The sequence below is a fragment of the Oreochromis aureus genome, linkage group 16 (genome assembly GCF_013358895.1).
Source record: "Oreochromis aureus strain Israel breed Guangdong linkage group 16, ZZ_aureus, whole genome shotgun sequence".
Classification (NCBI taxonomy): Eukaryota; Metazoa; Chordata; class Actinopteri; order Cichliformes; family Cichlidae; genus Oreochromis; species Oreochromis aureus.
This window is the reverse complement of record NC_052957.1, coordinates 34,430,248-34,448,791: the sequence shown is the minus strand read 5'-3', so window position 1 is coordinate 34,448,791 and position 18,544 is coordinate 34,430,248. Positions and strand designations below refer to the sequence as shown.

The following is an 18,544-nucleotide window of genomic DNA, read 5'->3' as shown; positions in this document are numbered from 1 at the left end:
TATACTCCGTGTATACCGTGTATACTCCGTGTATACTCCGTGTATACTCCGTGTATACCGTGTATACTCCGTGTATACTCTGTGTATACCGTGTATACTCCGTGTATACTCTGTGTATACCGTGTATACTCCGTGTATACTCTGTGTATACCGTGTATACTCCGTATACTCCGTATATACTCTGTGTATACCGTGTATACTCCGTGTATACTCTGTGTATACCGTGTATACTCCGTGTATACTCCGTGTATACCGTGTATACCGTGTATACTCCTTGTATACCGTGTATACTCCGTGTATACTGGTAACTCTTCGAAGAACACGACTCAGAAAAGGCTTCAGTGTGGGAACAGGAAACAAAGCTATAATGGACAATTCTTGTTGTTGTTGTTTGTTTTTGCTGTTTTCTGTAGGATTTTAGCACCTGGAGCTTCAGCTCCTCCATCTGTATGTCCAAGTATATACAGCAGGATAAGGTGATGTGTAAGTGTGAGTGTGAAAGTGCTTTGAGTATAGTGCAATAGAACAGAATAGGATAGAAAAGCCTTTTACTGTCAGTGCGTATGTAAAACAAAACTGCAACAAAACCAGCTGTGCATGAATAGAAACAGTAGGAGGGTCCAGTGGCTCCGGGTGAGATCAGCCCAGAAATCTGAAAGTGGAGACCGCTCTCCATTTGAGTCAGGAGTCCATTTAAGTCCATTTAACCTTGTAAAGTTTTAAGGAATCAAATATTCCTGAACTTTCCCCCATAAAGCTAAGATTTTCCTCCCTTACACTCTTAATGATGAGTTTTGCCACCTTGAAGTATATCAATAAAGACGGTTTCACTAACTTCTGATGTACATCCAGAAGCAGGTCCGAAATATGACGAGGGTTCCCCCTCCTAGTTAGAGTTAAATCAGGGTGTGACGTATAAATGATGAACCTGCAGTGGCAGAAGAAATACTGGAAACGTTGGTGGAAATAAGAGTATCTGATTCATAGTAACAAGACAAACATGTCAGTTTTGATAAAATGTCTAATGGTGGCACACGGCGGGAGGAGAGCCATGCCTGGGTTTGAACCCCGACCTTCTTACTGTGCAAGTGGTCAGTTTAGACCAGTGTTAACAGCGTTAACCTCTAAACTACTATGTTCACACTGAGCTGGATTTTGGATTCTATACTATACAATTAGTTTTAAAAAAAACAAAAGCAGATTGCATCGATCGGATTGTGTTTAGCTGTCTGTTCATGAGCAGGTTTCAGTTCAGTAGTGGTGTGTTGCAGCACGTCGCCAGCATGACGTCAGCTTCATGAAGCTGCTGCAATAATCTGGTTTGGGACACTTTATGGCTCCAATTGTGGATGACATAGTTTCACTCTCATTATGCCGTTATTGTTTAACTTTGATAACACAACATTGCGTGATATTGGTAGTTGATTCAGAATTTGTACACACAGTTATGATACACTCATACTGAGTCTATCAATGAGTCATTCCAGAGTTTGGTCCACTTCATTCAGGTCACTGCTTGTAGTTTTTAGTCTTATTTCATTTTGAGGTTTTGTTTCAGTCCACTTTAGTTTTAGTTGGTCACTACAAACAACAGAAACTAAACATAAATGTATTTCCTGTGTGTTTATATTTAATTTCAGTTCTTTCTGTGAGCACAGTATGGGTTGGTCTTTGTCTTTGAGTTTTAACCAGAATAACTTTGGTTCAGATTTTTACTCTGAAATGTCGGCAGCACCAATGTCTTTGACCTTGTTCCTGATTTTGTGCACATTGTGTGCGGTCTATTCGACACCTCCCAATAATAAACAGGAAAGCAGAATCTTCACTTTTCTAACACCAAAAACTGATGTAAGCCTAGAACTTGCATGACTTTCTCTCTGCATGTAAAGAAGAAAGACCAGGACTGGATGTGGTTGTGCTCCTGGTTTTTCCTGTTTCTTCAGCCCTGAATTCCAGTTCACGAGCATCAAGTACCAGTTTCAGCCTACCTTTTAGCCTCTAGCTGTTTATGGTGTAAACAGGGATTGATGCTGGTCCTGGCTCAGGGTTGGATTACATTTCTTTTTCTCTGCCACCAGCAGCGAATTCTTCAGAAGCTTAAATGCAGATAAATGACTGAAAGTGAAAACTGTGAACAGAACGTGTGTTTTGAACACACAGCTCAGTTTGAAGCTTTATTATTAAACTGCTGATGATCTGACGTGTGACACGTGTCGTCTGTTTGCAGCTCTCTGGTGGATGTGAGCTGACTGTCGTTCTCCAGGACTTTGCAGCAGGATGCAGCACAGAGATGTCTGTCAGCACAGGTGCGTTCTGCTTATTCATACATGGATTTAATCCCTCACACTCAGAGTTCACGTTTCTTAAAGCACAAACTTTATACATAACACGCACATATCCACATTACACATTTCCTAATGAGCTCTTCCTGGGACGTGAGTCTGTTATTCAGCATTCACTGTGGTAAAACTTCTGGGCAGTTATTTTAATATGTGAAGGAAACACTCAGTCACAGCTGTATGGTTACGGTTTTAGTCAGACCATCAGTGAAAAAATAAACATCATCCTGTATTCAGTGACACTTAAAACCAGAGATAAAGGCCATACGCTCCAACCACTGCTTCAGTTTTCAGATGTGGAGGCATCATCCACCTTTTAGGTTGAGCCTGCTGAATCCAAGCTTCATTTATTTGTTTTATTTAACATTTATCTATGACCTGTCTTCGATACCTTGTAGTATAGTTTTTATCTTCTCCACTTTCCAGGTCAGACAGTGGAGCTGTTGGAGCGGCCCAGCGAGCGGCCCGGATGGTGTCTAGTCCGAACCACTGACCGCAGCCCACCGCAGGAGGGACTGGTTCCTACGTCTGTCCTCTGTGTTTCACACTCACGTTCTAGCGTGGAGATGGACTGTTTCTTCAGTTCAGGGAAAGGTAGGAAGACGAGTCACTTATCTTTGTTTCCAATGCTTTCTGAGGAGGAACCAACACGAAGGGTAAAAATATGTCATTAAATATGCACTATAGGCTCATTAGCTTCTAAGCAGCCTTAAATCTCTTAATTATCCGTAATACTTAATCTCTTAAATCTCTTTATGCACTGTTTTTGTTATAGTACCTATATATGTGAGTTCTGGTAACACTGTGGGGAAAAGAGAAGAAATTACAGTAAATTTAAAACAATGACATGTTACCATTCAGAGAGGTTATGATCTTCACTCGTCTTTATATTTAACCAGGCTGACAGAAGCAGAGCTGGTCTGTACTGACCTCTGCTGATGAGATGAGGACATTAGTCATACTGCGCAGAACTCCATGTGTATCTGCATTTCTGTTTGTTGGGCGAGGTGTGATGGGTCTAACAGATGGCTTTAATGGAGGGAGTCACACATCCTGATCCCGAGCACATGGAGGGAACGTGGAAAGTGTGGCTGTTAGTTTTGGAGAGTCACTCTGGTGTTTCTGACACCCTGTTTGGGGAAGTGTGCTCATTGACAAATTGTTTTTAGTGAGTGTAATTCAAACACGTTCCAAAATGTTGCCTTCTTACTGCATGGTGCTCTTCATTTCACTGTTACTGCCATGTCTGAATTTTGAGTGTGTGCATTATTATCCCAGGATGATCCTAGACGTGTAACGGCTCTAAAACTGAAGCAAACATCTATTTTGTCCTGCTGTAATGCACAGTGGCAGCCTGCCTGTTGGGACCCTGGCTGTTGTCTCAGCCTGCTGTGAACATGAGCAGCAATATCTGACAGACGAGATGACTGATAATGTGAATGACTAAATGATCCTATATCTCCATTAACTTTGCCAAAAACAAGGACAGTTGGTGAAATTTTGTCAATTTTTGGCACGCAACATTAAAATTTGAAGAAGAGCTTGAAGACGCTTTCCTGTGCTGACACATCCTGTCAGTTCAGGTGCAGCTTTCCATCCTTCCACCTGCAGTCTGATGTCTGTCCTACAGAGGGAGCAGTTGAGCTGCTCGAATGCCTTCCTCCTGCACCTGTCCCAGGTTATATCTGTGTGTGCTGAGGAGAAATGGGAGTAATGCACTAAGTCAAACACACACTGACACACTTACGTTTCCTTCTATAACCGTCCTTCCTGACAGTCTGTTTCCAGCTTTACAGACATCACGGAGGAGGTTAGCTCGACACTGTTGTCTCACTTGCACTCACACAGACACAGAATCAGCTGATTTGCCTGCTGCAGCCACAGTGTTTCCTGCTTTCGAGAAAATGACAAGGGCGCTTTGTATTTGTGCGGAGCGATGCAAATTGGCCAACTGCAGCCGCTACACATGGAAATATAGCGCACATTTAGGAGGCGCTCCCATCCAGGACGGTGGGGCTGACTTTTCCAGAGTAGTTTCAGACAGAACCATCAGCCTCGCTCTGACTCCAATGCAGACTCCTCCTGTATCATGTGACTTAAACTGAACATGTCTGGTTAGATAACAAGAGAATTAAAAGCAACCGCAAGCTGATGGATTTGTCATTAACAATCATCAATTTGTTAATAAATTAGTCAAAACTGCTCGTTAACCCTGTTTAAGTGCCACCGAGCTGTTTCAAGCTTCCCTCTGTGTGTCTCGAGTCTTGTGACTGCTCTGTAAAGTAGGTCTCCTTGTCCTCTGAAAGACTGTGAAGAAAGTGTGGGTTTAATGTTAACTGAACTGAAAGTCAGACCTGCTGGACGTCAGAGGATCTAAGAGCTGCGACGCATCACATTAAAGACAGTTTTAGGGCACTTCTCCATTCCTGGAAAATTCCTTGAACTGATCTTAAACACTGAGTTCTCCTGAGAACTAATTTTGCCCTTAAGAACACTGTGGTACTCTAAGGTACCCAAGATTTTTACAGCATTCATGAATGTGTCGTCAGGTGTCTGTCACACACAGTCATAAGGAAGCAGGAGGAACATGGGAACATAACATGACAGAGATATGAACTGTAGTTTTGATTATGTCCATTTTCTGAAAGCTTTTTGGAAATAATTAACTGGCACTTTACAACAGAGCACTGCAGCACAGTTCCATTCTCTTTGCTTTTTGCTGCGTAGCGACAGTAGATATACACGATGAACAAAATGGGACACTGCAGGGAAAAGGTGCTGGTGAAAGCACGTTATCTAGGCTAAGTGCGCGTGCTTTGTCTTACCTGCTGCTGCTGCAGTGCACACACAGCAGGAAGCTGTTTACAGTTCTCTGCTCGTTCAGATGCAGCGGGCCCACTAAGTAAAAGTCAGATCAGAAAATAAATACAAGTTAATTTTAATAATAAAGTTGCTGACTCGGCTCTAGCTGTGCCAGCAGCCTCTGCAGTTCTAATGATGAGTGCTGTCAGTGGACATACTGCCACACCGTAGGCACTGGGAAATGTAAAACACATGTCAGGAGTCGGTGGGACCTCTTCTGTCACTTAGGTACAAGGACATGTTGTTTTTTAGTATTAGTTCACTTTGCTGCTGGTGAATGTTCACACGTCAGGGAGCTGTCTCGTTTTTTTTTTTTTAATGCAAAGAGACGTTTTTGCTACATTGTTACAAATGAATCTTCTGACTGTGGCTTCAAACACTCCCTGTGTGGATCCAGAGTTTCTGCCCTCCACAACGAGGAAGGTGCCCGCTCGAATAATTAACCGGGACTCGTATTCCTTTGAGCCAAAGCGTGTGGGAAGGAGAGGTAGAGGGAGAAACTGAACAACTTTGTCTGAGAGAGAGAGAGAGAGAGAATGTATGCTCCTCCTCCATCTTCTCCTCCCACATTACTAAAACTCTCTCTCTTTGCTGAATCTGGGCAGTGTGGACTCGAAGCTCTTGAAATTCACACTCTTTGTCAGCCCAGGAACAAGCTGACGAACTGGTTAGCGACTGAGTCGGACGTACTGGAGGGAGGTGTGTCTGAGGTTGTGTGTGTGTGTGTGTGAGTGTAGGATGTGTGTGTGAGCAAGAATGAAGAGAGTCGGCCGTTGCTGTGGATGGGTCCTCTCCCGCTGCTGCTGCTGCTGCTACAACGGCACAGGTGCGACACAGACACACAACACACTGGACTTCTGTGTGGCTACAGGAGTCTCACTGAACACTGGCTCGTGTTTTCTATGACTTAGTGTGTGTGTGTGTGTGTGTGTGTGTGTGTGTGTGTGTGTGAGACAGATTAGTTAACTTTGACAGATTTGAGTGACTGAATAAACCAGTCCTGTGGACAGATGAAGGAAATTTGTCTTTTTCCAATTTTGGGGGCATCACTGGAAACTCATTTGAATTGAAAATGAAGTGTGAAAAAGGAAGCTGTGTGTGAAAGGGCACTTTCTTTCTCGTCTGTCTGGAGAGTCAAATGTTTGATTGAGCAATCAGTGTGTCGCTGCACTCAGTGTGTGTGTGTGTGTGTGTGTGTGTGCGCGTGCGCGTGCATGAGGACACACTGTGGACTTTGGCCTAACAAGCCTTCGAGTTTCATGTTAAAAACTGTGTAGAGTGCACCGATTGGCATGTAGCTGAACTGGTCACACTAGTTTCAGTTCATTATTTTAACAGGTTCATATGAACCTGTTTATACACGCCATCCAAATAATATGGGCACAGTACACCCAGAGACACGCAGCTCTACAGTCCACGGTTCAGGGCCGTCTCAGCGGCTGATCAGCCGCCTGCAGAGGGCGGTACCCCGTGTCTCAGTTTAACTGTTGAGGACACCACAGTCTGAAAACTGTCTCATCTCATGTAAGGAAAAGGGAAACTCCTACGCCATGTTTTTCCTGAGACACACAGGCACATACACACAAAGACACTTCCTCATTCACTTGTGGAAATACTAAATAATTGACTTCTGGGGTCTTAAAGTGATCCTGCGTCCTGTCCGTTGGCCATTAAACCTGAAAATGAGCAGGAAACGACTCTGATCCTTAGGGGGACACACACACACACACACACACACACACACACACACAGAGTCTCTGAGCAGAGATAATGGACAGAGACAACATTATGCTGCTTCATCAGCTGAGATTCGGTGTTTTCGGTCTCGTCCAACCTGAAGCTGAAGCCTCACTACGACTGTTTGATGGGTTTGTCTCATTGATGATGCAAACACAGCTGACTCCAGTTTGACTTTATTCATACATTTGAAATGAGGAAAGAGTAGATATCTGGTTCAAATGGAGGTGACAGAGATGACTGAGTAGTGACGGTACATACTGTACATCTTTTGAATTCCATGTTTTCAGAGAGCGTGAGCAGCAAACTGAAAGTGAAGTGAAAGGAGAACAGGATCTGTTGTAGCCTTTTCGTGCTCCCAGATATCACAAGAAACACTTCGAAACACTCGTAGCACCACACATAAAATGGAAATTGAATTCCAGTGAAGAGCATCACGTTCTCTTTGCTTACCACACAGGGCTTCTGCTTTATTTCTCTTTTGTCACTGAGAGATGATTTTACTGACAAACCTGTAAAGAAAGCAACATTTTCTTTTATGTTTTCAACATTTTAACGTTTTGTTAGTGATCCACCTGTTCAGTCTCTGGACCCAGCTTGACAACCAACCCTGCTAGCATTAACAGATCTTTACTTTATCAAATCTCTGGCTCAAAAAAAGCAAACATGGCTGCAGCCACATTCAGACACTGAGTCTTTAAAATTACAAGTACAGATGAAAATGGATGACATCACAGTGGCCTCACAGACTGTCGCTACGATTTTGGAGGAGGTGCTTTTCTGCCTCTGGCTGAACAAAGCTGGATGTAGTCATCCTCAAATAGAGTTCCTTTGGTCCTATTTATGCTTTTGGTGCAACTCATCCAGTTTAACAAAATATGAGCTCTAGCCCAGTAGAAGCTGTCAGCGTGAGCACAGATGTCTTGACTTTGACTTTGTAGCTTTGACTGACAAAGTCTGATAAAAAGTTTGATAATGTTTTAATAGCTGTGACACAGACTCTGTTCCAGTACAAAACCATATGCATTTCCAGTCCTGTGCCTTATGTCAGAGACAAAAAACACTCGTCTGTGACGTCAGCAGCTGGATTAATAGTGATAAATGAATCGTTACGTGCAGTTTGGACAGATGTGACACTGCGGGGAAACGCGCAGCCCCTTTCCTTTAATCAATGTTGTTGTTTGACACATTCTCACTGAGAAGACTGAAAATGATTTTGCATTAGCTCGTTCATTTTAAGACAGGGTGGAGCTCCACTGCTGCTACTGATGGTACTGCTGTCCGTCAATCAGGAAGCAGTCCAGTAGATATTTCCGCTGAGAGGATTAAAGTGTCTAATACAAGTCCAACACAAAGATGTTGTTGAGTCATTATGGGAGAATCTGATTTTTACTTAATTATCTGCGATGTACAGTCGTGTAATGCTTTGCTGTTTTTATCACTCGATCTGTGTGCGTGCAGATCAAATGTGATCTCTGGAATCAGATTTTTGCAGCTATGCAGCCAAGAAACTGTCCGTTTGACCATCTTAGAAAACCTGACTGTGCAATGAAGAAGAAAAGTCCAGATAAAGTTGTTAGCTGTAAAAGAACACAAATGTGTTTGACACTTAAATGCTGCAGAATTTCATTCAAATCAAACACAGTAGTTAGTGTGATGGTTGTGTCTGTACAAGGGTTCTGGTTAGAGAAAGTGAGCGGTATGAGAGGAATGAAGTCTTTCCAGATTAGTGTCTCTTCCTGTCATTGATAAAAACACACGACGGGAGTAGAAAAGGCAACGCACAAACTGTGTGAGGTGGCAAAAGTACAGATATTCTGTATTTGAAGCACTGATTCAACTTCTTCACTCAAATTAAAGTACATGTTCTGAAATGTCCTCAAAGCAAGAAAGTAGCTCTTTGAAGGACATTTCTACCAACCCTGATGGTTCAGTTACCTTAATGTATTATTGTCATTTAGTCGATGGCAGTACAAACTTTTTATCCTAATGAATATTCTCAGCTTGACTCAGATCAGCAGAGAAAAAGAAGGAATATAAAAATGTCGTCTCTATTTTCTGCTGCTACACTGTAAAGGGTGACTTTGCTTCTAAACAGAGAACGAGTGAGGAAGAGCTTAAAGTGCAGTTCAATGGCTCAGTGTAAAGAAAAGAAACACAACTCAGTCGTTTCTATTAAGAGCTTCAGTAGATTTTACATCAGTTGATCTAAATCCATCACAGTACAGCAAACTAACCTGTTTATCCTGCACTGCCTGTATAATAAAACAGCTAGTCTACCTCAGTTTGTTTTGCAGCTTGTTTTACAATATGTAAAAACATAATGTCACATGTACAGACCCGATATCTGGTTTAAAACATGAGGACTATCAAACCCCACTGAGCAGCCCTTTTCTTTTAACTCTAAGCTCTCCTCTTCCTCTCCTGTCCATCTGTCTTATCTTTCTCCATCTCTGAGTGAAGTTAGCTCTCTCTTTACATTACAGCAGCTGGACCTTTAGCTGCAACGCGCTCTACGACAAACTGCACACAAACAGTTTGTGTGTTTGCTGATGTTTGTTGAGCTGATAGAAACATTGCATTTGAAACAACCTGTGAAAACATCGTATTCCCTTCATGCTCACCAGTCTCGGCTAGCTGGATGCTGAATTACCACAACTGAAACTGATGGACACCTGCAGTCGTTCTGGTGCTGTGCCAAAAAAAACCACCGGCCCACTTTAACTGCTAACTATGGCACACTTTAGTCTCTTTCTTCTGTTTTTATGCAGCATCTCTTGGTGATGACTACATTAGTATTAGTGGGGTTCAAATACTGTGCAAAAGCACCATAAGACTAAAGATAAGATTCCAGAAGCCGGGGATCGGAGTGCCGGGCCCTCCGTCTCTGACTTCCACCCAATCCACTAAGAACCAAACCCCTACGGCCCATCCTGTGGGTGGTGGACCCACAATATATACATTGCTCAAAGAACACCGATGTCCTGGCTCCAAACAAAGCTAGGTGCTGATGCTGCACCAAGTGGAGGTTTGATTCCCTGCCAGTGTTGGGAAGGTTACTTCTAAAATGTATTCCACTACAGATTACAGATTACATGTCCCAAAATGTATTTTGTAACGTATTCCGTTACGTTACTCAATGAGAGTAATGTATTCTGAATACTTTGGATTACTTTATATTATCATGCTTTTTACAGCTACATGAATGTACTATTGCTGTGTGATTTATTACTATTACTGAAGGTTACTCCCCATACCAATACCAACTAGATTATTAAACCTTAATATAAATGAGTAACAGTAGGTGGACATTAGGTAAGGCTGCACTTTTTGCAGCGATCTCGTATAGAAAACTATTCATGGCAGATATAAAACAGATCCGCGGCTCCGAACCGTAGTAAAGGGACCTCTGGCTGATACGCCGGGTTCGTGTCGGGCTCGTAGCCGAAAACTAGCTTTACTTTGTTGTCTGGGTCAACTTTGCTAGCGAGAGACAGAGAGAGGCGTTGAAAGGCTGCTCCAACAGAACTTATTGTTTCAGAGGAAAACACGAACACAGCGTACAGTCGAGTCTTAATAGCTTACTTACAGCTGGGCTCGTCAGGCACTCTGTTTGGCTGCAGTGGTTATTATTATATTTACATGCTTCCAGCTCCCGTTTCTGCTCGGTGACAACTCGAACTTTTCCTTTTTCTCCCTCCTCTTGCTCACAGACACATAACGAGTATGGCAGTCCATTCTCCCTGCAGCACGGACTACACCGCCCATGAGGCTACACTGTTTTGGGCTTTTTTACAAATATTTCTCAACGTCATTATGCAGGCTGCGTGACATGAGCCGCGAGATTGAGACACAGACATTAGAGCCTCTTAATGTGTGTTTTGTTTGTGTTTCCACCGGTGTGGAATTACCAAAAACATATGAACATATGAAACAGGAAAGTACCGCCATGTAATCCATCTATTTCAACAAAGTAACTGTATTCTAAATACCACCTTTTTAAACAGTAACTGTAATGGAATACAGTTACTCATATTTTGTATTTGAAATACGTAATGGCGATACATGTATTCTATTACTCCCCAACACTGTTCCGTGCTCAGCTGTTAAATCACATGCCATAAGTTTTTGTGAAGTTTCTGCTCAGCAAGAGAAAACAGGAAGTAGAGTAATAAAAGGAGCCATGCTTTGTGTGTGTGTGTGTGTGTGTGTGTGTGTGTGTGTGTGTGTGTGTCCACGTATCTCGCGTAATAGGCCTGAGTTTCAGTACTTTTGTATCAATAGAACCATTCATGGACACAGTGAGTGAATGTGTGTGGTGTTTAGCACAGTTTGAGACAGAGAATGAAACCAAAACCTTGTTCTGCTGCTTCAGCACTGCTCCTTTATTACGTACTGAGAGGACCTGATGTGTACGTGTGTGTGTTTGTGTGTGAGACTATGATTAAATATACTGAGTGATGGGAATTTTAACAGTAGTCACTCTGTCTTTCTGTCGAACAATGACGTCCTTGTGAGTTCTCACCTGACTTTGGCCATCCGGATGGCACCACAGCTCTGTGTAGTCCCCACACTGCTCACTGTTATCCTGAATGCTGCCAGTACTGTATTATTACTGGTTTACTGGGGATGTTAATCATTTATAACCACTGGTTAATTAGAGTTTTGTTTGTAAAAATAAAGTTTTGGACTGGGAATATTTGAGTATGATGACATATTAGGGTGATAATAAAAGAGTAATTTATATATAAGAAAATATCTTCAGGCATTAAAGTAGACTGGTTAGTCTTTCTGGTTAGGGTTTGCCACCATTGTTGCTCTCCCTTCCTGTCACTCACTGCTCTACTTTATCATTGTCCAAGCAAAAATGGCCAGTGTGAGTAAACTTGTTCCTTTGGAAAGCCTCCTCCACATCAGTGTGCATGATGAGCTCTAGTATTTAAGCAACACATCTCCTCTGCTTCACCTGGCCTTAAGTTCTAGGCTTTATATGTAAAAACAGCTGAACCAGTCTAACTGTATCTTAGACAGTCTGGACGGCTGTGGGTTAAAGTCCTGGAAATGCCGAATAAATTGCAATGCAGGTTTGTCTTTCCTCCTCTCTTTGTCATGCTGCTGTTTCTAAGAGTTTCCTGTGTGTTATACTCCCTTACCACTTGTTCCTGTTGACTATTCAGCTGACAGCAGCACACTGAGGAACGTGTGTGTGTGTGTGTGTGTGTGTGTGTGTGTGTGTGTGTGTGTGCACTCAAGTTCATAACAGGTTTCTGTGGTTAACCACATGCTAAGGTCACTCGGTGACGAGCACTGATTGTGCTGAAACACAAAGGTGAAGAGGTGAGCTGTGACTCTTCAGAAACACATGACTGACTTTGCCCCATAGCACTTGGAGTGATGTGTCCTCTTAAATGTTCAGTGAGGTCGAGGTCAGGTGACCGTTTGGGCAGTAATGAGTAGTCATTTCTGCTGTGTTTCTATCAAAGAGAAACAGCGGCCCCGCTGTAGCAGGTGACCTTGGCTCCTGTGTTCAACATTTATCTCGAATAACAAGTTAAATAAAGAAACCTCCAGTATACACTCCCCAACCCACACTGCTGCTGCTCACTGGGTGACTACAGGAAGATCTTTGTCACACAGGAGTGTGTCTGAGCTGAACTGTAGTCACATTTGCTATAAAATAAACATGATGGCTTGAGCTGCTTTCAAATATCTCGCTGTAACTTCCAGAAAACCTTTGTTCCTAATGACACCACGGCTGTGAAGTGAATGCAATCAGTGTTTTGTGGTTAGTGAGCAGCTGGCTGGCTAACCACACCCTGTGTGTTTTACTGCTGTGATTGAAACTTGGGTTTCATTAGCACGTATGAGGATGTATGACCATGTCACACCTAACCTTCTGTTTTCAAACCTATAACTATTTTGATCCACATCTACATATAGATTTAATGTTTCATTCAGTAAGATCTACAGTGCTCACTGAACCATAAACTGTTGCATACTGTTGGTCGTACTGAGGTCTGATGTACTGTAATATTTGTGATTGTGACATGTTGTCACATGTTTTAGCGTCTGCAGCCCAGAAACAGACTGGTTGTGTATATATATGTTACATTCAAATACCAGATAAGAGATTAGGAGGAAGAAAAACTCCTAACCTAACACCTATACTACAGCAGAACACCTCAGGAGAGCCCCCTGACCTTTAACCCTCTTTCAGCTCCTGTGGGAATCTGGCACATGCGGCCTCTACCCTTTGCTGCCAGCTGTGTGCGAGAGCAGCTGATGCAGCACACTCCTGACACATGACTGCTATTTATTCTTCAAGTCATTCACACAGTCTGATGTTTCTGGCTGTACAACATGAATAAGACAGAAACCACAACCAAAAGACCATGTATACGTTTATTCATTTATATTCACCTCATAGCAAAAAGGTTGTGGGTTTGAGTCCAGGCTGGAGCCTTTCTGTGAGAAATTTGCACTCTCCCCGTGTCAGTCATGTGTCTGCTTCCTCCCACAGTCCAAAGACATGCAGGGCTAGGTTAACTGGTCATGCTACATTACCTTGAGTTGTGAATCTGAATGGTTAAATGGTTGTCCTAATCCAGCCATCAGGGTCTACCCTGATGGCTGGGAGAGACTCCAGGCCCCTCCCTTGATGCTAAAATCAGATAGTTGGGTCGAGTGATAGAAACAACAAATACAGAATAAAATGAAAACTAACGTGACGCCGCAGCAAAGGAAGGAGGAGTGTGAGTGCCTCCTGGGAGCATAGAGGGGTGTGTGTGTGTGTGTGTGTGTGTGTGTGTGCATGTGTGCGTGTGTGTGCGTGTGTGTGTGTGTGTGTGTGTGTGTGTGTGTGTGTGTGTGTGCGTGCATGTGCGTGCGTGCGTGCGTGCGTGTGTGTGTGTGTGTGTGAGACATGGGAGCAGCTGCTAAACAGATGCTTGTTTGTGACAGACTCGCTCATCTGGACCTCTGAGTACGTTCGTTGCCACAGATCATGGCTTTACTCTGCCTGCACATTTGTCCCCATTACAGCAGATATTTATAGCTGTGCAGAATTATTTGAAATGATTTCCCATAACTGTAGATTAAGACTTATTAAAACGTAGATGTAATGTTGCCTTCAACGTGCAGTTTTGGGTCATTAGTGCAGGTGATATGATGTGTGGATCGTCATCAACCAAATTATAATGCAAATGATATTTTTCTCTAATTTTCCTAAATGGTCGATTCAAATGACAGTCAGCATAATTTTATAGTCATCACCCACTAGAGTATAATTCAAATGTTACTGAACAAAACTCCCAATGAAAACAGTTGTTTTTCAAAAATAAAAAACTTAAATTGCACTGTTCCAAATTATTACTCACACAGAGTTTCAAAAGATTTTAAAGATTGTAGAGAATTGAAAATGGTCATTTGTTGGATTTGCAGCATGAGGAGATCATATGTACTGAAATCAAAAGCTATTTCAATCAAAAACATCTTAACAGGTCAAGTTACATATTAACATAGGACCCCTTATTTGATAGCAGTTTTACAATTCTTGCATCCATGGAACTTGTAAGTTTTTGGAAAATTTCTTCTTGAATGTCTTTGCAGGATGTCAGAATAGCCTCCCAGAGCTGCTGTGTGGATGTGAACTGCCTCCCACCCTCATAGCTTTTTGCTTGAGGATGCTCCAAAGGTTCTCAGTAGGATTGAGGTCAGGGAAGAATCGGGGCCACACCATGAGTTTCTATCCTTTTATGCCAATAGCAGCCAATGATGCAGAGGTATAGGCAGCATGAGATGGTGCATTGTCTTGCATGAAGATGGTTTTGTTGCAGAAGGCACAGTTCTTCTCTTTCTACCATGGAAGAAAGTGGTCAGTCAGAAACTCCACATCCTTTGCAGAGGTCATTTTCACACCTTCAGGGAGCCTAAAGGGGCCGACCAGCTCTCTCCCCGTGATTCCGGCTCAAAACAAGACTCCACCACCTCCTTGCTGACGACGCAGCTTGTTGGGACATGGTGGCCGTCCACCAACCATCCACCACTGCATCCATCTGGACCATCCAGGGTTGCACTGCACTCATCAGTGAACAGGACTGTTTGAAAATTAGTCTTCTTGTAGTTCTTGGCTCACTGCAGCCGTTTCTGCTTGTGAGCATTGGTTAGGGATGGCCAAATAGAAGGTTTATGCACAACTGCAAGTCTCTGGAGGATCCTACACCTTGATGTTCGCAGGGCTCCAGAGGCACCAGCAGCTTCAAATATGTGTTTGCAGCTTTGTAATGGCCTTTTAGCAGCTGCTCTCTTAATCTGATGTATTTGTCTGGCAGAAACCTTCATCATTGTGCCTTTATCTGCACGAGCCCATGTGTGCCCTGACTCAACCACAAATCTCTTACATTATGGTGATCACACTTAAGTTTTTGTGAAATATCCAAGGTTTTCATTACGTGTCCAAGGCATTCAACTATTTCACGCTTTTCAGCAGCAGAGATCATTTTTCTTTCCCATATTGCTTGAAAATGGTGGTCTGCTTAATAATGTGGAACATCCTTCTTTAGTGGTTTCTCCTTTAATTGGGCTCACCTGGCAAACTAATGATCACAGGTGTCAGTGATCCAAAGGGCCCTGAGACACAATTCCATCCATGAGTTTAATTGACAAACAACTTATTTAATCTTTATGCCACTTAAACACAATTTGCATAATAATTTGGAACACGGTGTAATGTCAGTACTGAAGGATGATATGGGGTCTTATCCCACTCAAGACGGTGCATGGTGCCAGGTGTTCCTCTTTTTTACCATAAAGAAATTTATGAGCAGGATTTATATTTTCTCAGAAACACACCGACTCCTCAGACAAAGAAGAAACACTCTGTATGTTTGTTTGTTTTTTTACTTTTGCTGCCATGATGCCAGGACTCCCTTGGAAATGAGACTTTAATCTCAATGAGATGTTTACCTGGATAAATAAAGGACTAATAAAAATGTTCTGATACAAGTGCACGGCCCTGTCACGTTGTTTACAGTGTAAACCTACTGATTAGTGTTGAAGCGCTTAACTCCACACATCACTTTACACAGCCTTGCTAAAGTCAAAGCAACAGGTTACATAACAGATCAGATGTGTTTAAAAAATCATAATATGTTGTGTGACTCCTTTCAGAAAACTATACTGTTGGCGGCTCAGACGGCAAGACAGAATCTGTGGCCAACCTTCAGCCGCAGCCATCCCTCAGCTCCCTGCAGTCCAGCTCTCCTGGTCCCAAACGCTCTGGGAACACTCTGAGGAAGTGGCTGACCAGCCCGGTCCGCCGCCTCAGTGGCAGCTCTGTTAAGAAACTTCCTAATAACAAACAGAAGAAGCCAGGTAAGAGGGGCAGAAATGGTCCTGATGGCATGTTAATGTGCTGAAAAACACCCCCACTGTCCACAGTGAGGCTCCTTTAGTTTGTGTTTGTGGAGCCTTTACTCCCAGTTTGTGTTATTACGCTGTAGCAGCTTTCCTACTAATACAGTTTCAGTTACATTAAAGCTGGTGGATGTTTGGAGAGTGTGATGTAAAAATAACCCTCGAACTCCAAATAAGGAGTCCTTTTGGAGCCACGAGGAAAGTTAAAGACCAGCAACCAGAAGACACAGCGAAGTACAAGAACCCTAGCTCAAATGTGGTGTTGTGGGAGGAGAAGTTAAGTTGGAATAATCCACTGATTAGTCCTAAAAATGAACACAGAATGGGTGAAAAGCCACTGCAGCTGGTGACAAGAAACTGATTTAAGCTGTGAACAAGCAGCAGAGGAGGACACAGTTCAGCTGACAGCACTCACACATAGGAACACTAAGACGTGTGCACAATGCCTGACAGATCTTCACATCTGTGTGTGTTTGAGTGTTAAAGTGATTCTGTGACTGACTGGCTGTGACTGGTTGTCAGGGCCAGGAACAGGAAAAGAGGAAACCAGGAAGAGTATCGACCTGGGTCAGCCTGACCTTACCTTGCAGGATGATGTCACTGGTGAGGTAAGCACTGGGAGTGGAGAGGTGGTTTCATGATCTGTGTTACAAACATTGTGGCTGCTGACTAACACATTGAACATTCTCAGTGCTGAGATCTTGTGACGGTGCTGGGATGGAAACAGGTACAGCTTCACCTGACAGTTTGACTTTACACACATCACAGCCTGACGATTGGCCTGTCACTCACAAACTGATGCTTTCTTATTAATCCACTGACTTCAGAGATAGTGTGAGCATTCATATCAATATATCTGTATTTATTATGAAATATGACACACGTGTTACTTTTTCAAACTTTGTTCGTCTTATGTTTGACTTTGTCTTATGAAAGATGTAACACTACACAGCTTTATTCATGTCATTGCATTCCCGTCGCTCTTTTCATTTTTAATTGGCACTAACACAACAAACAGTGTAATTTATTTAAACTACACCAAATCATGAACTGGGACAGAAATCCATGTGATAACACCAACAGTAAAAGCTATTTTTATCTTAAGATATACATGAGGTCATTTACATTTACGTAACAGGTGGTAAATAGATGAGGTTCCTCTTTTTGTGTGAAAAGTTTTTCCTTCTCATATGCACAAAAACACCCACACAGACAAACATGCGATCACAGCCATGGATCAATGTGTTTTATTTTGTATCCCCAGTGTTAGCGAAAAAGGCAAAATAAATCAAATAACATCAGAGTGTTTCTGAGCCTCTACGTGACTGATGTCACCATGAAAGGATCCACAGAAATAAATAGAATCAATTTGGAAAAACAAGACGTTTCGATTGCTTAACGAGGTTTACTTAAAAGCCCAAACCAAGAAGCGTGAGCGCTTAGAGGTACGATTCGTCATTGCTTCTACAAATGAAATAAGCTCAGTCATTGATGTCAGACTGGTTTTATAGAGAGTTGAAGTCTCCAGGAACAGCTGCCACTTTATTGTTTTTGTTTCATTAGTGAAAAGATATGTGGCTCATGGATCGCACAGTCATGTTATATCTCACTATCAGTGGGACCAGTAACGTGGTACGTAACCAGCTGCTGATGCTGTGTTTCTCCTCTCAGAGAGTCATCAGTAGAGATGGCAACATCCTGTCTAAGACGTCTGGGATGCAGAGTGGTGGGGAGGAGGAGCAGGATGAAGACGCCCACACCCCTCTGCCTCCCCGTATGAAGATCATCAACGACCCATCAGATCCTGATGACAAGGTAATTAGGCCCAGGAGAGTTTTTCACTTAGGTTACATCTTAACCTCCCAGGCAGGGCTGCTGTAGGTTTGGCTTAGGTCAGCCTGTTATTAGACAAGTGTTACCTGTGGGAAATATGCTTTTACTTACAGATACTGTATGGTTTACTCTGATCCTGATCCCAGACAGCTGGATCTGCTTAAAGTATAAAAACAGATGATTTTGTGTGACCAGCTGAACCATGTTCTCCTCGTCTGTTTCTATCTGCTGTCTAATAAACGGGGCTGGGTTTGTTTCTTTTTCCTTTTTTTAACTAGCTGTAATCACCAGCATCAGGCACTGACATCAATCTTGGAGCGTGTCCATCTGTAGCTGCTTTCTTCTGCCAATTAACAGAT

The 18,544-nt window shown here is 42.8% G+C and overlaps 1 protein-coding gene across 3 annotated transcripts in view; it reads left to right on the top strand.

Annotated features, from left to right (window-relative positions):
* The window catches only part of kalrna (kalirin RhoGEF kinase a), a 156,895-nt gene that overhangs the window by 111,475 nt on the left and 26,876 nt on the right, over positions 1-18,544 (top strand). For all 3 annotated transcript variants that reach the window (XM_039599862.1, XM_039599861.1, XM_039599860.1), the window contains exons 39-43: positions 2,228-2,306; positions 2,766-2,933; positions 16,107-16,310; positions 16,875-16,960; positions 18,024-18,167. In XM_039599862.1, the coding sequence (XP_039455796.1) occupies positions 2,228-2,306; positions 2,766-2,933; positions 16,107-16,310; positions 16,875-16,960; positions 18,024-18,167 (681 nt within the window). The remainder of the gene's footprint in view (positions 1-2,227; positions 2,307-2,765; positions 2,934-16,106; positions 16,311-16,874; positions 16,961-18,023; positions 18,168-18,544) is intronic.